General features: G+C 36.0%; 2 protein-coding genes across 2 annotated transcripts in view; both read right to left on the reverse strand.

The window, feature by feature from the left end:
* Window positions 1-6,393, reverse strand: part of LOC309610070 (olfactory receptor 8S1-like) — a 26,673-nt gene extending 20,280 nt beyond the window's left edge. The window contains exon 1 of the mRNA XM_082352507.1: window positions 1-6,393. This exon is cut by the window's left edge and continues 20,280 nt beyond it. The gene's annotated coding sequence lies outside the window, so the exon portion shown is untranslated.
* LOC309610078 (olfactory receptor 8S1-like) lies at window positions 6,389-24,585 on the reverse strand. The gene is made up of 2 exons (XM_082352537.1): window positions 22,391-24,585; window positions 6,389-20,796 (listed from the first exon to the last, which is right to left on the reverse strand). The coding sequence occupies exon 2, from the start codon at window positions 19,582-19,584 to the stop codon at window positions 18,667-18,669; it is 918 nt and encodes a 305-aa protein (XP_082208663.1). The 5' UTR covers window positions 19,585-20,796; window positions 22,391-24,585; the 3' UTR covers window positions 6,389-18,666.

The following is a 24,585-nucleotide window of genomic DNA, read 5'->3' on the forward strand; positions in this document are numbered from 1 at the left end:
CCTTTTCATCTGCCTGTTGGCCGTTTGTACGTCTTCCTTGGAAAAATATCTATTTAGGTCCTTGGCCCATTTTTTAATCAAGTTGCTTTTTTTTTCATATTGAATTGTATAAGTTCTTTATATACCTTGGATATCAACACCTTATTGGATATATCACTTGCAAATACCTTCTCCCATTCAGTAGCTTCCCTTTTTGTTTTGTTGCTGGTTTTCTTCACTGTGCAAAAGCTTTTTAGTTTGGTGTAGTTCCATTTGTTTATTTTGGCTTTTGTTTCCCTTTTGAGGAGACAGTTTCAAAAAAATATTGCTAAGATCAATGTCAAAGAGGTTACAGCCTATGTTTTATTCTAGGAGTTTTATGTTTTGAGGTCTTACATTTGTCTTTTATCCATTTTGAGTCTGTTTATTTTTGTATATGGTGTAAGAATGTGGTCCTCTGTAGATAAGGTATGTTTTTTTTCTCTGGCTGCCTAGCACATATCCCTGCTCTTTTCCTATAAATAGAACTTTTTTTTCTGTTCCTCTCCCCCAGTAACATTGCATTTTCACCAGTGATCTTAGGCCTCAGTTTTGATTCCCTTCTCCCTGTAGATTAAAATTTTTGAATCTCATTAAAATTAGATTTTCTAACCAATGACCTGAACTTTTATCATTATGGGTGACACACCTTATCTCTCGTAAAGTTTTTTTTGCCATAATATTTGTATTTCATGATATTAATATAATAAGTTGATTCATATGTGTCTCATGTCTTTTTCCATCCATTGACTTTCAAATTTTATTCATCCTTATGTTTTAGAAGTGTCTCCTGTAAATAATATGTATATTTTTTCTAAAGCCTAATATTTTTTGTCTTTAAACAATATAATTAAGCCATTTATATCTATAATGATTACCATTATTTGGATTAATTTCTAACATTCTTTTTTGTACTTTGTTTATCCTCCTTTCACATTTTTGACCTTAATTGAAGCATCCTCCTCCACTCATATGTTTATTCCTGCCCTTCATCTCCTTTTTTTCTTCTCCTCATACTAGGTCTTATTCTTTCCACAATTCTCTTCTTGAAGAGAAAGAAGAGAATTACATTACATTTACCACAGGGTAAATTTTATGTATTGTTACCTGTATGATGCATTGAATTTCACCTTATAAGAAATTTACTGAATTCATTCCCAAGTAGCAGTTGGTAACAAACTGCTTATTCATCCTCCTCTCTGGCCATGCTCCTCTGTTTTAGGACATTGCATCTCACTGGGCTGGCTCTCCTCTTCCCTGCAGGCACTTCTTCCCCAATTCATTTTCATTCCTAAACCTGAGGTGCACCAGACTTATTCTCTGAATCTTGCACTGTTGGTTTGACACCAGATGATTTTATTCCATGTCACTCAGTGAGCTTCAGCTATACGGGTTGGAAAAGCTATCAGCACCACCAATAAACTACAGAGGCAATTATCATACATCTCTCCTCTTCTTCCTTCCTCCTTCCCTCATCCCATCCAGATATCCAATCATTCTTTTAGCAATTCATTATTTGAATTGTATTGAGTGTTGATTATTTCAAAAAATATTTATTGAATTCTTGATGTGCAAGACACCACATAAGGCACACACAGGTCAGAGAATTCTATATGCCTTTGTTGAACTAACATGTAATTTTAAAATGTAAAAAACAACCTATATAGTACATTGTATGTGTCAGTCACATCTAAATATTTTCCAAGAATTAACACATTTAGTCCTCATTGAAATATCATGTTATTATGGGATCACTGAAGGTTTAAAAATCCTGCTCAAGGTTACATGGCTCTAAGAGATAAAGCCACAACCAAAACTCCAAATTCTATCTCTTAGTCAGCACACTAGGGTACACCAATATCCAAATCTGTCCATCCATGTCTTCACACCAAGATTTAATCCTGCTCTGTGGCTCAGATTGGGCTCCTTTCCATGGCCTCACATTGGCAGGGGAACTCTCAACAATATTTTGACCTGTCTACTGGAATTCTGAGGCTTGTTCATAATACCAGCCTTGGCTGACAACACAAACTCTGAATCTTTGGACTCACAGTTCCAGTCCTGCCATTCCAGGCAACTTCTCGGTTCTTCATTCCCTTTCCCACACAATTCCTGTTAAATGCTTATCCAATGTCCTATCCTCTCATCTTTTCACAGGTCCAGTAACATCTGCATTCTTACCAGAATGGTAATATTCAGCCTCAGATGTTAAATCCAATTAAATTATAATCAGGAACAAAGAAGAACAACCAACCAATCAATATTAAAGAATTATTTTCATTTCTGCATTTGTCAAATTCTATTGAATTGGGATGCTACAATATCAAAATAAAATACTGAATTAAGTTAATTCTTCCAAGAATCTGAAAATTTCAAAGATGTTGGAATTTACCATCTCAATTATCCAGGTTATCATATTAGTTCTTCTACACACCTGTGTAGGCCTTTTCCCCATTGTACATTCTTGCCTCATTTGTCATATATTGAATGACCATATGTGCATGGGGCTTATTTTTGGCCTCTCTATTCTGTTGCACTGATTTTTGTCTGTTTTCATAACAGTACCATACTGTTTTGATTACTGTAGCTTCATAGAATAGTCTGAAGTTGTGGGATGTGATATAGCCAGTTTGATCTTTTTTTTTTTCTCAAGATTGTTTTGGCTATTTGGGGTCTTTGTGATTCCATACAGATTTTAGGATTATTTGTTCTAGTGCTGTGAAATATATCATGGATATTGTGATAAGAATTGCATCAAACCTGTAGACTGATTTGGGTAGTATAAACTTTTTAACATGTACTTGGATTCAAGTAAGACAGAAAATGGTCCCTCAGGCAGCCCCCCTAAAAGTCAGAATAATGGACATACATTCTACTTGTTTCTCTCACCAGGGAAAATATGTGAATTGAGTATGTTAGCTGTGGTTTGTCATAAGTGGTTTTTATTATGTTGAGATATGTTCCTTCTATACCAATTTTGTTGAAAGTTTTTATCATGAGTGGTTGTTGAATTCTGTCAAATGCTTTTCTGCATCTATTGATATGATTGTGTGGTGTTTATCCTCTGTTTTGTTAATGTGGTGTATCACATTGATTGATTTGTGGACATTGAACCATCCTTGCATCCTTCGAATAAATCCCACTTGATCACAGTATGATCCTTTTTATGTGCTGTTGAATTTGGTTTGGTTATATTTTGTTGAGGATTTTTGCATCTATATTCATTAGGGATATTGGCCTGTAATTTTCTTTTTTGTAGTGTCCTTGTCTGGTTTTGGTGTCAGGGTTATGGTGGCCTCATAGAATCAATTTGGGAGTGTTCCTTCCTCTTCAATTTTTGGAATAGTTTGAGAAGGATAAGTATTATATCTTCCTTATATGTTTGGTAAAACCTCTGTGAAGCCATCCAGCCCTGGACTTTTGTTTATTGGAAGCTTTTTGATTACTGATTCAATTTCAATATTAGTAATCAGTCTGTTCAGATTATCTATTTCTCCCTCATTCCATCTTGGAAGATTTTATCCATTTCTTCTACATCGTCCCATTTGCTTGGTATATAACTGCTCATAGTATTCTCTGATGATTGTTGTTATTTCTTTGATATCACTTGTAATTTCTCCTCTTTTATTTCTCATTTTGTTTATTTGGGTCCTTTCTCTTTGTTGAGCCTGGCTAAAGGGTTATCAGTTTTTTTATTCTTTTCCCTAAAAAAAACCCAGCTCTTGGTTTCACTAATCTTTTCTATTTTTTGATGGGGTCTCTATTTTACTTATTTCCTCTCTGATCTTTATTATTTCCTTTCATTTACTGACTTTGGGCTTTACTTGTTTTTCTAATTCCTTTAGATGGTAGGTTATGTTGCTTATTTGAAATTTTTCTTGTTTCATGAGGTAGGCCTGTATCACTATAAATTTCCCTCTTAGAGCTGCTTTGGTGCATCCCATAGATTTGGAAAGTTGTATTTTAGTTTCATTTGTCTCAAAGTATACTCTGATTTCTCTTTGGTTTCTTTGTTGACCATTGGTTTTTTTAGTAGCATGTTGTTTAGTCTTCACTTGTTTTTGTTTCCCATTTTTCTTTCTGTAATTGATTTCTAGTTTCTTACACTGTGGTGAGAAAAAATGTTTCATATAATTTCTATCCTTTTAAATTTGTTGAGACTTGTTTTGTGGCCTACAATATGATCTATCCTGAAGAAAATTCCATTTGTAATTGAAAAGATATATATTTGCTGATTTTGGATGGAATGTTCTGTAGATATCTATTAAGTTTAACTGATCTAATGTGTCACTTAAGATCAGTGTTTCCTTACTGATTTTCTGTCTGGATGATCTGTCCATTGAAGTAACTGGGGTTTTAAAGTCCCCTACTATTATTGTATTGCTGTTAATTTCTCCCTTAATGTCAATATTTTCTTTATATATTTAAGTGCTCTTCTATTAGGTGCATATATGTTTATGAATGTTATATCCGCTTCTTGTCTTGATCCCTTCCTTCTTTGTCTTAATTAAAGAATTTGTTTTAAAGTCTACTTTGTTTGATATAAGTATTGCTACCCCAGGTTTCTTTTTGTCTCCATTTGCATGGAGTATCTTTTTTTCATTCCCTCACTTTCACCCTTTGTGTGATTTTGCTCTGAAGTGTGTCTCCTGTAGGCAGCATACAGATGGGTCTTGTTTTTTATCCAATCAGTCACCCTATGTCTTTTGTTTAGAGTATTTAGTCCATTGATATTTAAAGCTATTTTTGATAGGTATGTACTTATTGCCATTTTGTTATTTTTTCTGGTTGTTTTTTGTAGTTCTTTTCTATTCTTTTATTTTTCTTTTAGTCTCTCCCTTGTGGTTAAGAGGGAGGGATCACAGAGCAGCATAAGGAAACATTTGGGGGTGATGGATTTGTTCATTATATTTATTGTGTTGGTCATAGGTGTATACACATGTTAAAGCTTATCAAATTGTGTACTTTATATATATTTAGTTATTATATATAAATTAGACCTCAATAAAGCTGTAAAAAATTTACATTGTGCAAGACTTAAACTTTGACCCAGAAATTTCACTTCTATAAATCAGTCCTAAAGCAATACTTACCTATATTTACAGAGGTATATGGTCAAAGTACATTACTGTTTGTAATAATAATAATTAAAAACAACCTATTGACCTAAAGATTGTCATACAGAGTGAAGTAAGTCAAGAGAAAAACAAATATTGTATCTTAGCACATATATGTGGAATCTGAAAAAATTGGTACAGATGATCTTATTTACAAAGCAGAAATAGAGACACAGACGTAGAGAACAAACATATGGATACCAAGGGGGAAAAGGGGGGGTGGAATGAATTGGGAGATGGGGATTGACATGTATATACTATTGACATCTATAAAATAGATAACTAATGAGAACCTACTGTATAGCACAGGGAACTCTACTCAATGCTCAGTGGTGACCTAACTGGGAAGGAAATCCAAAAAAAAAAGAGGGGATATATGTATATGTAGAGCTGATTCACTTTGTGATACACTAGAAACTAACACAACATTGTAAAGCAACTGTACTTCAATAAAAATTTTTAAAAATTGATTGCAACACGTTGAAAAAATAAATAAATAAAATAAAAATAAAACAACCTAAAAATAGCAGAAGTGGAGTAGATAAATTAATTACTGTATATCATGTAAGTATAGTATGCAGTTATCAAAAAAGAATGTACCCATTCTATATGTGGATGAAAACACTTTCATGAAAAATAGTAATGTTAAGTAAAGAAATTTGAGGGATCCCTTTTTTGTGTGTATAGCAGACTGGATACCCTCAATGACCATTGAAACTGGAAAAGTTATATCACTGGACATAGTATTTTTTAAATTACCATTTCACGTACATTTCTGAACTTGCAAAAAGAGAAGGATTTTGCAAAGTCAAAAGCAAAATGAAAGCCAGAACCCACTGATGTGAGTGCCAAATCTGACTTTTATCCCAAGCGTTTCTGTTGAACTCCAGATGCTCCACTTTAATGACTACACTTAGCCTAGGGTAATCCTCTTGGTGGGGATTTTAGTTTAGAATTATGTATAAACTGGGTCCCAAAAGGTGTTCAGTAAGCAACAGTATCACCACTGGTTCTGAGTGGAAAGGAAAATTTTATGGTCATAACATTAAAGAGGATTTCTAAATTCCAGCTTCTTTATGTGATTGTAAACACATCAAGTGGGGAATTTACTTTTAAATATTTCCAAGTTGGCTGTGCTCTGAGAGAAGTAGTAGAGACAAATGCAAATTTACTAGAGGGATACAACTTCAAGTTTCAAAGTATTCCCACAGACAAAGTTCTAAGAAAAATGAACCACAGATATTTTTAAAAGTCAAACACATAGAGAAAAACCCCACTATGAATGAGAATCCAGAATCAGAAATACCAAGATATTTGATACTGGAATTATTAGTTACCAAATATAAAATAGCTTAGTTTAATACATTTTTAGAAATAAGAGAAATTGGCAATATAATCAAGGAATAAGACTTATTGAGCAAAATGAAGTCATTTGAGAAACCAAAAAACCAGAAATTGTAGAAATGTCATACACACATATGCACACACACATACACATATAATTAAAGCTCAAAATTTCAAGGATGGATTAAACAACTGACTAAATACAGTTTTAGAGAGGATTGATAAACTGTATTATTAAATCAAAGTAATTAACCAGTTTGCAGCTCTAAGAACAAATAGATTAAAAATACTGGGAAGAGTGTAACAGATGTGAATGCTAGAATGAGAAGACATAACATGCCTAACCAGAGTTTCAGAAGTTCACAATATGATGAGGAAGAGGTAATATTCTAAAATATCTTCCAGGAATTCCAATAAATGCAAAGCAGATTAATAAAAAATAAATATAAATACAGCCACACGTTAGTGAAACTACAGAATACCAAACGTATGGAGTGTAGAAAAGCAACTAGAAAATAGATGATCAATTATTTACATGGGAATGGCAATTAGATTGGAGTTTTTCTTCTCCATGACAACAGCAAAAGCCAGAAGATGGTGAGCTGAGAGAAACTAAATACCTAGAATTCTATACTCAATGCAACTCTCTCTCAAGTGGGAGTTATAGGCAATTTCTGAAACACAATACATCACAGAACCTAAAAACCAACAGCTCCTCGCTAAAAGTCTTATCTTAAAAATGTGCATAGAGCAATAGGGAACTAATCCTAGGTGTAAGATCTGAGATGCAGGAAGGAACGGCAGGGTGATTACCAATGATCATTATGAGGTAAGGTTGTTGCTAAATCATAGGAATAATGGAGAAAACATGCGGCACTCAGGTAATCTTCTGGAATATCTCTTGGCACTGTAGTTACAGGAGTCACATCTTGCGCAGGACAGAAATTTAAGTCTCATATGTTTCAGTAATGAAGTCCTGGTTCACTTAGCAGAAATGTGAGCTGATGGTGAAAGGAAGCTCTAATGGGTGTTAGGGAAGGGAGATGAGGAATATAAGTTATGGTCTAGAGACTAACCATAGTAGCAAGAGCTGTAATTCCCACTAGCCTTGTTTTTGTAGGTTGTGGCAGACACAGAGATAAACTGCCCAGATTCCACTTTAATAAGACCTGCTGCCCAGATGCAGGGAGTGCAGTTAGCAGACAGCTGTTAGCTCCTTCAGTGTCTGCCTCAGGTGCAGGGAGCGACCTTGCCCAAGGTTATGTTCTTCTAGGGACAGATCGCACCACTGATTAAGTGAGGTAGTTGTAAAAGGCCTGGCTGTTCTGGCCTGATGTGAGACAACTCTGATGGTCAATACTCACTCCAGGGTTTCCTGTGGATTGTCTAAAGCTGCATCACACCTGCATCACAGTTTAACTCCTCCCTCTGCCCAATCATGCTTACTCTCTTACTTTCACAGGTGTTAATCTCTAATAAACTACCTTGTGCTCCAAACTCCAATTCAGCATCTGCTTCTGGAAAACCCTAATTGTGATGTAAATTTTCCCTCTAGAAATTATGACCAAAATAATTTTGAAAAAGCTTTGACATCATGGAATTAAGTTAGTGTGAGAAGTATATAAATCTGAGTGATGTAATGTGTACCCTACAGTGGATATTTTCATGTACCTCTTAAGAACCCCTTAGTTTCCTGTTACCTGTTATCTGCATCTTTTTATCAGCTTTTGTGTGCTTTCCTGCTAACAGCTTGCACTTCTAACCTTTAAAGGACTCTCTTGGGCCACAGAAGCCATTTCACTCAGATATATGGAAAGCTGTAGTTACCTGGAAATTTATATCCCTGTTCTTCTCACTTAATTTCTCCTGGGATCACTTCTCAAATAAACCAATTGCATATGAATCTTCATCTCAGGGTCTGCTTCTGGAGAATGAACTTAAGTTATGTAAACCTTAATTGTGGACTTGATAGACCCACCCTGCTTCCAACCCAGTATCTGGCAGATAAAATGGCAGAGTCTAACAAAACACATAATGAGCATATCCTTGAAACATAAATGGAACAGAAATGCAAAATGTTGAGCAGCACTGAAACTATGTCTTCCAGGCTCTAAGTATAGCTCTGATTAATTTCATACAGAATATTGTGAACTGAATGTGCTCAGTATGAGATGGAGAACAAGAGACTAATTCAAAGCTAGAAGTGAATGTGTGGGGTGAGGTTACCTTATTCTTGATAGAACGCTAAGAAAAAATGAAACCCTTGCCAACTTTCTGGCCAATAACTTTACAGGAATTTCTGGAACAAGCACGTTAGGAAACCAAAACGAAAAAACCTTATTAGGAAGCACCGAGATAACTTGCTCAGTGACTCAACGACAGAAGTTGCAATTAGCCTAATATGAAGCAGGAGCCCCAAAAGGGGATAGAGACCAGTTGTGGAATGGAGTCTGTGGTGGGGAGAAGCGGGGATACAAACTGCCAGACAGGGAGGACAGATGGCAAAAAAAAAGAAAAAGAAAGAAAGAGAAAGAAAGAAAGGAAGGAAGGAGGGAGGGAGGGAGGGAAGGAAGAAAGAAGAATGAAGAAGGAAGAGGGAGGGAGGGAAGGAGGAAAGAAGAATGAAGAAGGAAGAGGGAGGGAGGAAAGGAGGGAAGAAGGGAGGGAATCAAATCCTGCCTCTTAAAATAAGCCTGCCAACCAAAATTCCAAAATGTATGAAAAAAGTTAGTACTAAAAATCAAGCCAACAAAATCGTCAATTTACTATGATTTTGGAACACTATAACACAACTTTGCACAGATGTTTTTAGGATACTAGAAGGAATAAATGAATAACAGTTTAAATATTAAAAAGAATTTCTGGAAAAATTAAAGTAAAAATGAAACAAGATCAAACAGCTAATGAAATAAATTATTAGATCTCTTTAAAAGTATTTTCATTAAAATTAAAACTGTAATGGATGGAATAATCTCTACACTACATTGGTTACAAATGAATGGGTGATTCTGAAGATAGTACTACAAAATTCTCTCAGAATGCAACATGGCAAAATAAGACATATAAAAAGGAAGAGTATTTAAGAAACAAAAGTTAGGTTGAGAAATTACATATATTATAGAGCCCTATCAAGACCGTCCAAATATTCCAAAAGGGAAATGAATGACAGAGAATACTTTAATAAATAACCAGAGAATTTTCCATAAATAAAGATGTATTTTATTTATTGAAAGTGTATTATTAACACCAAGCAGGATAAATAAATATAAATCAACAGTAAAGCATATTCTAGTGAAACTGATGAATACCAAAGATTGTTTTAAACTATTTTAACTGTTGAAAAGTATGGTTCAGTGGCCTTAAGTACATTCACATAGTTGTGCAACTGTCACCACAATTCATCTCCAGAAATTTTTCATCTTCCCAAACTGAAACTCCACACCCATTAAACAATGACTCCTTATTCTTCCTTCTCCCAGCCTCTGGCAACTGACATTATGCTTTCTGTCTCTATGAATTTGACTATTCTAGATACCTCATATAAGCAGAATCATACAATACTTGTTCTTTTGTGACTGGCTTATTTAGCTTATTAACATTATGTCCTCAAGGTCCATCCATGTTGTTGCACATGTCAGAATTTCCTTCTTTATTAAGACTGAATAATTTTCCATTGTATGTATCTCCACATTTTGTTTATTCATTTGTGGACAGACAATTGGGTTGCTTCTAACTTTTGGCTACTGTGAATAGCACTGCTATGAACATGGGTGTAAAAATAATCCATTCAAGGCCCTGCTTTCAATTCTTTTGGGTATATAGACAGAATTGGAATTGCTAGATCATATGATAACTCTATATTTAATTTTTTTGAGGAATTGCCATCCATACTGTTTTCCATAGTAGCTGCAATATCTTACATTTCCACCAGCAGTGCAGAAGGGTTCCAATTTCTCTACATCCTTGTCAACACTTGTTATTTTCTGATTTTGGTAATAGCTGTTGTAATGGGTGTGAAGTAGTAGCATCAAAGATTTTTTTAATATTTAAAGCTTTTAGAGAGAATAGAAATATTACTGACAAGGAAATAAATTGATGGAAGACTTTTTATATCAAGAATGAAGTAAAATAAAGTGGGGCTATGTCAAACTAAAAAGTCTGCACAGCAAAGAAAATCATCAGCACAATGAAAAGGTAAGCTAATGAATGAGAGAAAATATTTGCCAATCATATATCTGATAAAGGGTTAATATCCAAAATATATAAAGAACTCAACCCAATAGCCAAAGCAAACAAACAACCCATTAAAAAATGGGCAGAAGATCTGAATAGACATTTTTCCAAAGAAGACATACAGATAGCCAATAGGTACATGAAAAAGTGCTCAGCATCACAAATCATCAGGGAAAGGCAAATCAAAATCACGATAAGATATCACCTCATACATGTTATAATGGATAGTATCAAAAGACAATGAAAAACAAGTGTTGGCGAGAATGTGGAGAAAAGGGAATTCTTGTGCCCTGTTGGTGGGAATGTAAATTGGTGCAGTCATTATGAAAAACAGTATGGAGTTTCCTCAAAAAATTAAAAATAGAACAATCCAGCAATTTCACTTCTGGGTACTTATCCAAAAAAACTAAAACATTAACTGGAAAAGAATACATGTACCCCCACGTTCATTGCAGCATTATTTACAATAGCTAAGATATGAAAAAACCTAAGTGTCCATCAATGGACAAATGGACAAAGAAGCTGTGGTATAAGTATACAATGGACTATTACTCAGCCATAAAAAGGAATGAAATCTTGCCATTTGTGACAACATGGATGGGCCTTGAAGGTATTATGCTAAGTGAAATAAGTCAGACAGAGAAGATAAATACCATATGAACCCACTTATATGTGGAATCTAAAAAAAGAAACAAAACAAAACAAAAAAAATCACCAAGCTCACGGATACACAGAATAGTGATGGTTGCCAGAGTCAGGAAATGGGGAGTGGGCAAAATGGGGGCAGAGGGTCAAATGGTACAAACTTCTAGTTATAAAATAAATAAGTCATGGGGATGTAATGTACAACATGGTGACTATAGTTAATAATACTGTATATTTGAAAGTTGCTAAGACAGTCAATCTTAAAAGTTCTCATCACAAGAAAAAAAATTTGTCACTATGTATGGTGATGGATGTTAACTAAACTTATTGTGGTGATCATTTTTCACTGGATACAAATATCAAATCATTATGTTGTACATCTGAAACTAATATAATGGTATCTATCAACTATACCTCAATAAAATACAACTTCTGGAAGAAACATAGGAGAAAATCTCTGTGACCTTGTGTTAGGCAAAGATTTCTTAGGATAGAAAAAGCAGGAAGTACAACAGAAAAAAATGACTTAGATTTTATCAAAATTTTAAAATTTGCACTTAATGCCTCATCCCTGCCCCCAGGGGCACTGGCCCCTGTGCCCAAGAAGCTACTGATGATGGCTGAAATTGACCACTGCTACACCTCTGCCAGGGGCAAGCCCACTTTTGATGCCATTTCTAAGACCTACAGTTATCTCACTCCTGATCTCTGGAAAGAGAAAGTGTTCACCAAGCCTCCATATCAGGACCAGCTTGTAAAGACCCACAACAGAGTTTCCGTGCAGAGGACCCAGGCTCCAGCTGTAGCCACCACATAATTTTATGTGAGAAAAATAAAGTGAATAAAGCCAGTTTTTAAAGAATCGTACTTAAAAGACAATACAAAACAATTTTTAAAAACACACAGACTGAGAGAAAAGACAAAACATATTTAGATTTGACAAGACTGGTCCCCAAGATACATTAAAAACTCCTACTACTTAATAAAAAAATATAATTTAAAAATGAGCAAAAGTCTTGATCAAACAGTTCATATAAAATACATGAATGCCTACTAAATACCTGAAGTAGTATTCAATATCATTAGCCATCAGGGAAATGCCAACTAAAATCACATGGATATTTCACCAGAAATCCACAAAAAGGGCTAAAATTAGAAAGGTTGACTATACCAAATGTTGGTAAGATGTGGAACAACCAGAAGTCACAAACAGTGTTAGTAGAACTATCAAATGATATAACCCTTTTGGAAAAAATCTGACAATTTCTTATAAAATTTATGCCTACTATGACCCAATAATTCCAATGCTAGATATCCCCAGGAGAAATAAAAATAATTATGTACAAAAGGCTTTTACAATGTTTATAGTAGCTTTATTCCTAATAGTCCCAAACTGGAAACAACCCAACAGAATGGATAAGCAAATGGTGATACACTCATACAATGGTGTATTACTCAACAATAAAAAGACAATAGGGCTTGCCTGGTGGTGCAGTGGTTGGGAGTCCACCTGCTGGTGCAGGGGACATGGGTTCGAGCCCTGGTCTGGGAAGATCTCACATAGGGCGGAACAACTAAGCCTCTGCGCCACAACTACTGAGCATGCACTCTAGAGCCCGCGAGCCACAACTACTGAGCTCAAGTGCCACATCTACTGAAGCCCACACGCCTAGAGCCCATGCTCTGCAACAAGAGAAGCCACAGCAATAAGAAGCCTGTGAACCCACCACGACGAAGGGTAGCCCCCACTCACCGCAACTAGAGAAAGCCCACGGGCAGCAATGAAGACCCAATGCAGCCAAAAATAAATAAATAAAATAAATAAAATTTTTAAGAGACCCTATTTAAAAATAAATTAAAAAAATTAAAAGACAATAAATTACTGACACATGAACAACATGGATGAATCTCAAAAACATGCTGAATGAAAGAATCTTGACACAAAATCATGCATACTATATGATTCTGTTTATATAGTGTTTTGCAACAGGCAAAACTAATGTATAGTGGAAAAAGCAGAACAGTGGTTAAGTGGAGAAGTGGGAAAAGAATTGACTGGAAAGGGATGGGAGATAGATTGCTTGGGTGTTGGTAATGCTCTATATTTGAATAGGGATTTGGGTTACACAGGAGTTTGAATTTATCAAAATTTACTGAATGACACTCTTACTATTTCAGCATGTAGAATTACCTCAAAAGAAAAACAAAAGGTGTAGTCAAATCTTGAACTCTAGCTGATGATATGAATGCTGAAGTATTTGGGGTAAAGTGTACTGATGTCTGTCTTTTTTTGAAATGCATTAAAAAAAGGTGGATTACAAAATACCTAGGAATAAACCTACCTAAGGAGGTAAGACCTGTACTCAGAAAACTACAAAACACTGATGAAAGAAATCAAAGATGACAGGAACAGATGGAGTGATATACCATGTTCTTGGATTGGAAGAATCAATATTGTAAAAATGACTATACTACCCAAAGCAATCTACAGATTCACTGCAATCCCTATCAAATTACCAATGGCATTTTTCACATAACTAGAACAAAAAATCTTAAAATTTGTATGGAGACACAAAAGACCCTGAATAGCCAAAGCAATCATGAGAAAAAAAAACAGAGCTGGAGGAATCAGGCTCCCTGACTTCAGACTATACCACAAAGCTACAGTAATCAAGACAATATGGTAATGGCACAAAAACAGAAATATAGATCAATGGAACAGGATAGAAAGCCCAGACATAAACCCATGCACCTATGGTCAACTAATCTATGACAAAGGAGGCAAAGATATACAATGGAGAAAAGACAGCCTCTTCAATAAATGGTGCTGGGAAACTGGACAGCTGCATGTAAAAGAATGAAATTAGAACATTCTCTAACAGCACATACAAAAATAAACTCAAAATTGATTAAAGACCCAAATGTAAGACTGGACATTATAAAACTCTCAGAGGAAAACATAGGAAGAACACTCTTTGACATAAATCACAGCAAGATCTTTTTTGACCCACCTCCTAGAGTAATGAAAATAAAAACAAGAATAAGCAAATGGGACCTAATTAAACTTAAAAGCTTTTGCACAGCAAAGGAAACCATAAACAAGATGAAAAGTCAACCCACAGAATGGGAAAAAATATTTGCAAATGAATCAACTGACAAAGGATTAATCTCCAATATATATAAACAGCTCATGCAGCTCAATATCAAAAAACAAATAACCCAACCAAAAAATGGGCAGAAGACCTAAACAGACATTTCTTCAAAGAAGACATTCACATGGCCAAGAGGCATATGAAAAACTGCTCAACATCACTAATTATTAGAGAAATGCAAATCAAAACTACAATGAGGTATCACCTCACACCAGTTAGAATGGGCATCATCAGAAAATCTACAAACAACAAATGCTGGAGAGGGTGTGGAGAAAAGGGAACCCTCTTGCACTGTTGGTGGGAATGTAAATTGATACAGCCAATATGGAGACCAGTATGGAGGTTCCATAAAAAACTAAAAATAGAGTTACCATATGACCCAGTAATCCCACTACGGGGCATATACCCAGAGAAAACCATAATTCAAAAATTCACATGCACCCCAATATTCATTGCATCACTATTTACAATAGCAGGTCATGGAAGCAACCTAAATGTCCATCGAAAGATGAATGGATAAAGAAGTTGTGGTACATATATACAATGGACTATTACTCAGCCATAAAAAGGACCAAAATTGGGTTGTTTGTAGAGACGTGGATGGACCTAGAATATCTCATACAGAGTGAAGTAAGTCAGAAAGAGAAAAACAAATATCGTACTTTAATGCATGTATGTGGAATCTAGAAAAATGGTACAGATGAACTGGTTTGCAGGGCAGAAATAGAGACACAGATGTAGAGAACAAATGTATGGACACCAAAGGGGGAAAGGGGGAGTGGGAAGAATTAGGAGATTGGGATTGACATATATACACTAATATGTATAAAATAGATAACTAATGAGAACCTTCTGTATAGCACAGGGAACTCCACTTTGCTGTACAGTAGAAACTAACACAACATTGTAAAACAACTATACCCCAATTAAAAAAAAAGGTGGATTGATGAATGGATAGATGGATAGGTAGGTGATGAGGCATGTATGTATACTAAAATGTTAATAGTAACATTTAGATGTGATTATATGGATGTTCATCATAGAATTCTTTCAACTTTGTTGTATGTTTGAAATTATTTATTTTTAAATTAAATGAATGCTGAAAAAACATTTAAAAATTATTATAGTAAGCCACAAAATACTAATGAAATTTAAAACATTATATGAATAATAGACAAAAATTACAAATCACTAAAATTGATTCATGAATTAATAAAAAACCCAAATACACCACTGATTATTAAAGGAAATAAATTGGTAATCAAAATTTTTCCTCCACAACAGGACAAGAAATGCCTAAAATTTTAAAGGCGAGTTTTATAAAACCTTCAAGGAAGTGATAAGTCCTTTTTTATGCAAATATTTTAAGAAAATACAAAGATGAAAGAAAACATACTATTGATGCCAAGATCAGATGTCCAGAATATGCAAATCTATATAGGCAAAAAGTAGATTAGTGATTGCCTAGGGCCAGGGTTAAGGGTTAGGAATGGAGAGTGACTGCCATGGGCATGGGGTTTCTTTGAGGGTGATGAAAATGTTTTTAAATTGGGTTACCATAGTAATGGTTGCACAACTCCATGAATATGCTAGAAACCACTGAACTGTATACTTTGAATAGATGAACTTTGTTGATATGTGAAATATCTCAATAAAGCTGTTAAAAAGAATATGCCAAGACGGGAATAAAGATGCAGACCTACTAGAGAATGGACTTGAGGATACGGGGAGGGGGAAGGGTAAGCTGGGACAAAGTGAGAGAGTGGCATGGACATATATACACTACCAAACGTAAAATAGATAGCTAGTGGGAAGCAGCCACATAGCACGGAGAGATCAGCTCAGTGCTTTGTGACCACCTAGAAGGGTGGGATAGGGAGGGTGGGAGGGAGGGAGATACAAGAGGAAAGAGATATGGGAACATATGTATATGTATAACTGATTCACTTTGTTATAAAGCAGAAACTGATACACCATTGTAAAGCAATTATACTCTAATAAAGATGTTTTAAAAAAAAAAAAGAATATGCCAGATGAAAGCAAGAAAAAAATTATACTATCTCACTTATGAACATCAACAGGAAATTCCTAAGTTGAATATTGGCAAAAGTTAATTCAGTTTTTACCACTCTACCTAAGTAGGGTGATTTCAGGAATGTAACAATTCTTCAACACCAGAACACCTATTAATATAATTTACTATTAAAAATCTAAACAATAAAAGCCATATGATTATTTCAATAAATTTTTTATTCGACATGTATTTATTGCATGCTTATTATGTGATGGACACTACACATTAGTAAACAAAAGAGAAAAAGTCCTGATCCTCAATAGAAATAATAAAAGCACTTGATAAAATTTCACACCAATTCTTAGGAAAATATTGTTAGAAGAGAACTCTTATAATAAGTTAAAAGTATTGATCAGAAACAGCACAATCATCCTTAATGCTGAAATATTAGAAGCTTTCTTACTGATCCCAATAGAAAGATGCTTGTAGTAGAGGCCCTGGCCACTGCAATAATTATGCACAGTGCATAAAAGTGAGATATACAAAAATTGCATAGAAGAAGAAAAAAATTGTTTCCCTTTATGTAGATAAAATAATTAAAATGTAATTTAAAAAATCTAACAGTATATATAAACAAGCCATTAGAACTAGGAAGATAGTTCGACAAGATACAAGTTCAACAAGATACAAGATCTGTATACAAAATACCACAGCATTCCTGGAAATAACCAAGTAGTAAATGTAATTGGATTGTTAATTCACAATAGAAACAAACAGTGGAAGGTACCTGATAATATATCTAACAAAATTTGTGTGTGACCTTTAGCAAAATAATTTTCACCAGTGGCAACAGCAGATCGGCCTTGGTGAATGAAAATGTTGTTGAACCTTTGCATAACCACCACCTTGCCCAGCCATGGCCACACTCTTTGTGAATCCACGGACCAGAACTAGGCTCACCAGGAAGGAAAAGACTGGCACTCACATAATAGGCTATTCTACTCACAGAATTATTTCAAACTGCTTTGGCCCTCTGGTGAGAATTCATCCTAGATATATTCTCTGTTTCTTGCTCATGATTCATACATTCAAAATATATTTATTGTGCAACAAGCATGTTTGAAACTATTTTAATATTCTTGAAAAAGTAGTGAAGATGCCAGAAAATGTCGTTGCTCTCTTTGAGTTTATAGTCTCTGCTCCTGCGGAGTGCAAAGTGAAGGGGAGGATGACAGTTGACAGTTTGTAAGTAAGTAAAAACTAAAAGGTAATTTCAGAAAGAAATAATAATTAACTTTTGACCATGATAATTTTAATCCATATACCTCACCTAAGTCTCCTTCTCACTAGTGCTCTAATTGTGTTTCATGATCTAAAGGGCCTTTGTTGAAAAGCCCTTTGGTTTCTTTCTGGTGTTTATCAAAGGCCCTGTACAGTACTTGCTCTGTTGTTGATTTGCTCACATTCTGCCTTTTCTGCAGCACCACTAGAGCTCAGCGGCAGAGCTATTCGTCCAGCAGTGTGTACAAGCCAGGGAATATTCTCTTGTTATGGGGCCCCCTCACAGCTGGAGATTGTTGGCCACTATGTAAATGGTTTGAAGCATGATAAAAAAATGTTTTATTTGTAGTCTCTATTGGACACGTGTAGGCCAAATAAACAATTTCAAATATCCTAAGAGAGTGAATGGTCCAGCATTGACCATGTGCTCACTCCTGTACCAGCCACTGTGCCAGAAAGAATGAGTGAATAATGAGAAGGGGAGGGGGAGGATTTGGGGACACTGGGATTAACAGTCTCTCTGGGACCACATTGAACACATGGAGTTTAGTTACTGGAAGAATGGTAAAGATAGCTTAAGCAGGCAATAACAATGTCTACCATATTGCGTGTAATAAATTAAATATTTTTGCAAGAAAAATTGCTAGACAAAATGTTTATCTATCCACCTTCCTCTGATTAGGACTGAACTGGTATCATTCCAGAAAATAACTTCAACTTTTCTTAAGTATTTTCAAGAAAAGAGGTATGGCATCTTGCAGATTCTTATATCAGAGAATTCTCCTTAATATGCAGGCACTATTTATTGCAATTCTACCCAATTTCCTCATCATTCTGATTTTTTAATCTATGATTTGAAACACTAGAAACATTTTCTCAACATTTTTCTCACAGCTGCCTTCACCTCCTTGTTCTTCAGGCTGTAGATGAGAGGATTCAGCATGGGGGTGATCACACTATACTGCAAGGAGAAGATTAACTCTCGAGTGGATCCTGAATTTGGCATGAGATAGCGGAGTAAACCTGAGCCATAAAAGAAGCTCACTGCAGTGAGGTGGGAGGAACAAGTGGAGAAGGCCTTGCTTCTGCCTTTAGTTGAGCTGATGCTCAGGATGGTGGAAAAAATGCAAACATAGGAGAAAAATATCAAGAGGAAATTTCCAAAGAAATGCAGGAGGCTGGAGCAGAGCAAGGCAGTAAAACTTGCAGACACATCGGAACAAGACAAAGGGTAGAGAGAGGGCAGCTCACAGCTGAAGTGGTGAATATTTTGAGCCTCACAGAAGTCTAAATTGAGAGCTACAAGGCTATTGATGAGAGCATCCGTAAAAGCCAAGCCCCATGAGCCCCACACCAGCCCCATACACAGCTTTCTGTTCATCATCTGGCCATACAGCAGAGGAGAACTGATGGCAACATAGCGGTCATAGGCCATGACAGCAAGTAGGCAGGATTCAGTGCCTCCAGTGGCAAACACAAAGAAGACCTGAGCCATGCAGCCCTCTACTGAGATGGTTTTCTTCTCAGACAGGAGGTTCTCCAACAGCTTGGGCACAGTGACAGAAGAGTGGCAGAGATCCAGGAAGGACAATTGTCCCAGGAAAAAGTACATGGGGTTGTGGAGCTGGGAATCCACCCTTATCACCAGCAGCAGCATCAGGTTCCCCATAAGGGTCAGGATATAAATAACAAAGAACAGCACAAAGAGCAGAGCCTGGATTTGGGGGTCAGCAGACAGCCCGAGGAGGACGAACTCAGAGACAACACTGCGGTTTCTCATTGCCTTCAGTACTTTCTTTGGAATTCAAGAAAAAAGTCAGGTGAAGTCTCTTCTGATGTCTAACAAATACCCAAGTGTTTTAACCCTCTCCATTCACAAAGTTTCATGCCTACTCAAAAATGTACATTCAGCAATTATACTCCAATAAAGATGTTAAAAAAAAAAAAAGTACGTTCTGAAATGATAAACTTCCCTAAGTCTCTAGATTTACCAAAACCTGTAATAATCTTTTCCGTGGGATCCCAACACTAGATCAACTCCCTCTCCACCTTTACTGCTCTTTCTTTGATGTCTTTGAGTTTATTTTTTGTTGTTTTATTATTAAAGTGACTGGAGGATGTTTGTAAACTGTTGATAATAAACTAGTAGAGAGGGGTAAATTTTAGGAGGAATAAGAGAAAATTGCAGAAATGGTGTCTCTGAGAGCAGTTGGGTCTCAGAGCAGAAGCAGAGCATGGCCAAAGGCAGGAGAGGGTTTACTTCATCAAACATGCATGAAGTCCATAGATCTGGTGTTAGGAAGGAAGAAGTTCTCATCTAATGGCTTTTATTTTTTCCACTAAATATTTAAATAGGGTCATTAATGGAAAGTGAAGAGGGGTAGTGGCTGGAGATTTGCAGAGTGAGGAGAAAGGGAATTAATTAGAGAGAAAGTAGAACAGAGATATCCTAGATGTTATATAAATGATCACAAGAAACTGCTGACCAGTATGAGAACATACTCTGCTCATAATCTCCATGCCTAGCTTGGGTAATCTATTCAGATTCAGCTCTTGTCTGTGCCTTCATGCCATTTGTAAGTATAGACTACCCACTAACTTTCTAAAGTTTGGCCTTCTTTTTCTCTACTCTAAACTGACAATCCAAATTACATCCAAAGACTCAGGATAACGCTTCAACACTACTGACTCCACCATCTCGACCCTTCCTGACCTGCTCTATCTTTTGTGCTCACACTGCAAGACCCACCACCCAATATGATTTCTCTCCCATGTATATCCAAACAACACCCAGAATTAGAGCTATCTTAGAAATCAAGTTCACATTACCTGTATTTCTCACCTAGTTGAGCGATATCTAGCACAGAATTAAACAAAACCTTTTTCAAATCCAGTGATCCAGAAGATGACTAAATTTGAATGTCGGTGTGAGAATTCAGAGTTAAGATGGAGTTTGAAAATTCCTGTTGGATATAGACCTCTTCCTTGATTTCTAAAGGAGGAAAATAAAAGGATAAGTTGTGTATATTATTTCTAAAAACCTCAATTCTTCCTCTCATGTGGGGATTAGCTACAGCAACATGGATTCATCCTGAGAATATCACATCATTGGCAGAAGACACAGGAAAATCAAGTCATGAAATACAGAGAAGCACCCATTATAATTTTGGAGGGCAGCAAAAAGAAAGGTCCCCTCCATTTTACTCATCTCTAAATGGAACCCTATTAACTAGCACTAGAAATTCCTTAAGCTTTGGGGAAACTTATTCTCCTGTAAATAAAAGCCAAAGAGTGAAAATCTTGCACAGGGCATTTTCATGAAGGACAAACCTAGAAACTGTACACTATCAGGAGCCATACTTCCTCACAGGTAGAGGTGTGGTGTGTTAGAGTTACTTGAAGCAGTCAAAGAAATAAATAAAATCACTTATTTTTTTTTTTGTGCCTGGTGCTGCAATTTCACTGTCCTTGATACTTCATTTATTCAGAATCGATGCTTCAGATTCCAAATTGAGAATGGAAACAGCTCTGAGAATGCTACCACTATAAGTTTTCAGTTGTTATCATAATTAGGTAGAGTTAGCCGACTAGATCACTTCCAAAGAAAGACGGCTTGAGAGGAGTCCATTTTAGAATGGGACATACAAAAGTACCTAGCATTGTGACTGGCCCAAGGAGTTGCTCAAAAATGTTACTTAACAATTAAAATAAATGCACAAATGAGTGAATGAGTAAGTGAATGGAGGAAACTCAGAAAGAGAATAGTCTAGAGCTTTACTACTAGAAGAGAACAGATCTGATTAGGAACCAGTAACAGATTTAGACATCCTGAGCTTGCATGAAACCAGTTGTGGGAAGGGCACAGGAGAAAAATTCTGCCAACAGGAGAGGTTTGCCCCAATGCAGTGTCTCGTGCCCTCAACTTCCACATACCTATGAGTATATAATTATAGGGAATACCTATAATTAAAGGTACAATTAGTTTCTGGACCCTATATGTTTGGAGGGCTTGGAGAGGGTTATTTTTGAGTCATGAGGTGTCCAAAGTCTATCATTTTCCTGATCTCCTCCCCCCCTCTTATAGACAGTTCTCAGGTATTAGCCTCCCCAAGCTTCCACGTTTCTGGTATAATGTGGGCTTTCAGCATCAGAAACAAGGAGTATAGTAAGATATAGGGAAACTCTTGTCTTAATTGTCCCATATGTGAAATGAAAGCTAAAAATAATTAGCTTGGAACGTTGTGAGGACTTACTAACTGAAGTGTGGTGCTGAAGACAATTGAGGTGCTGAAGAACCATTAGATTCTCTTTTCTTCACCTCTAACCCAAGTGTTTAATTTTCCCAAAAGGAGGACAAGAAGTAATTTTGAGGAACAGACCAACAGTCTAGGTAACAGAAATGAATACCATGTCAGAGAGACTTGAGGGGGGCACTAACTCAGCCCAGGGGAACAAAGGTAAGATGATAGAACTGCAGGAGAAAGGAGGGGCCTGATAAGGGAAGGGTAAGAAGTGGCGGGAACTGAGGGGAAACGGGGAGCACAAGAGCAGGAAAGCAACATTAGAAAACAGAAGGGAAACATTACCAAGTTTCTCTCTTCCTGGTGTAGAATACATCCTGGTTTTCTAAGCTGGTGGGCATGCCTCTGAGTGCAGGAGAAATTCACAAGATAGAAAATGCACCACAACTGTCCCATCGTGTAAACTGACATTGATTTTTCTATTAGACATTTTGTGCATAAAGACAAGTGTATAAGCTCAGTCCTTAAAAGCCCCTGCAAATAAAGACTTCAGAAAACTCTTCTGAACTTTGATAGCATTTTGCTCTTATCCTTTATGACTCCATAAAATGACAAAGAAAAGGAAAACTGAGAACTTCAAATTCCTAACAAGGAATAAAGCAACCTCTTTCATACTTCCCCTAGCATAGCTGCACAATCATTTCTTTACATATCTCTATTACCGTTGATATACTGCTACGAGCAGCATCCTAACAAAGGAGGCTCAGGTCTACCAGAAGGGCCTGTGTGTTAAGGTGGCCAATGGGATGGCAAGGTGTAACCTGAAAGCCCAGGTGGCATCTAGGTCCTTCCTGATTGCTGGAAAGCTCAGCCTGAAGTATACTTTGGACTTATTAGCTAAAAACAGTTACTGGATGATCCCTCTGGGAATTACCATTGAAGCTAAGTGACTCATAGCTTACCTTTAGATAATTTTGCTAATGCTGTCAAGTGTTTTATCATGATACACATTAAGACATAATTATTATACATGACATTATCACTATTATATGATCAATGGTCATTTAAATTTACCTACATGTTTGACTTTTTTTTTTGCTCAATTTTTTCTATATCTAGAATTGAAAGTTCAATACCTGAAAATAGATTTCAATGGATAAGTTTAACACAAATTAGACAAAGCTGAAGAGGTGACTCAGAAGATAGGCCAGAAGAAAATAAGAACTTCCATCTGTGGGCATTTTCCTTCTCCTTGAAGAACTCCTTTTAATTTTCCCTTTAGTGCAAGTCTTCTAGTGATGTATTTATTTCACCTTCATTCTTAAAGGATGTTTTACTGGGCACAGAATCCTGATGGGGGAGGGCTGTTTTGTTTTTTTAAATCCAGTACTTTGAAGATATTACCTCATTGTCTTCTGTCTTCTTGTTAGTCTAACGTTTCTCTTGAGAAGTCAGTTGTTGGTCTAATTGTACTTCTTTGGAGCTAATTTGTCTTTTCTTTCCTTCTTGCCACTCTTAATATTTTCTGTTTTGACTTTCAGTAATTTTATTATGATGGGACAAAGTGTGACTTTCTTTTAATTTATCATACTTGGGGTATATTTATAGAATTCCTAGCATTTACAGTTGATATAATTTTTCAGTTTGGAATATTTTCATTCGTTGTCTTACACATTGCCCTATTTTCTTAGGTATTGCCTAATTCTCTCTCTTCTTTAGAACTCCATGTAAATGTATGTTATCCTTCTGCATCTATGCATTATATATCTCATACTCTTTTCTTTATTCTTTCTGTGCCTTACTGTATATATTTTCTTCTTGCCTATCCTATAAGTTATTAGTATACTCCTCAACACTAAGTTCCTTTAAACTTATCCATTAAGATCTTATTCAGCCATTGAGTTTTACTTTTTAAAGATTTTCACTTAGATTATTTATAGTTTCCAGAAATATTATGCCAAAATTCTCAATCTTTTCTTTAATCTCTATAAATATTTATTTTAAAGTTAAGTGTCTGGATCTGTTTCCACTGTCTCCAGTTTCTGTCTCCCCATATTCTTGTTAAATTTTTTCCTATTGAGAATAGGATATTATTATAAAAAATTATGGAGATAACTTAAGGCTCTGAATTATATTCTCTTCCTCCAGAGAAAATTTTTACTTGCTTCTGTCAGACAATCATGGGCATCAGCAATACTGGATGACCCTCATGTAATTTGGGGACTGAAATGAAGCTGGGCTCCAACCCACACAAAGCTGGTCTGCTTCCAATCCACCTTTACTTCAGGGTATTGCCCTTTAAGGTTCCAACCCACCCTTGTGGTCCCTGAATTCCATTTTCCCCACTAACTTTAGGAAACTGTCAAAATAACTTTTCACATTTTCAACCACCTCTTCAAGATGCCCTTACAGGAAAAAGAGACCCCTAAATGCAAAGCTTGCTTCTCTGGGTTTTCTTCTTCTTTGGGATGACAGCTCCATAATTACTCACAGCCTCCTTAGCTTTCAAATATCTTTAGAACAGATCTTAAAAATAGGCT

This window comes from Balaenoptera borealis (genome assembly GCF_965194805.1).
Source record: "Balaenoptera borealis genome assembly, chromosome: 13".
Taxonomy (NCBI): domain Eukaryota; kingdom Metazoa; phylum Chordata; class Mammalia; order Artiodactyla; family Balaenopteridae; genus Balaenoptera; species Balaenoptera borealis.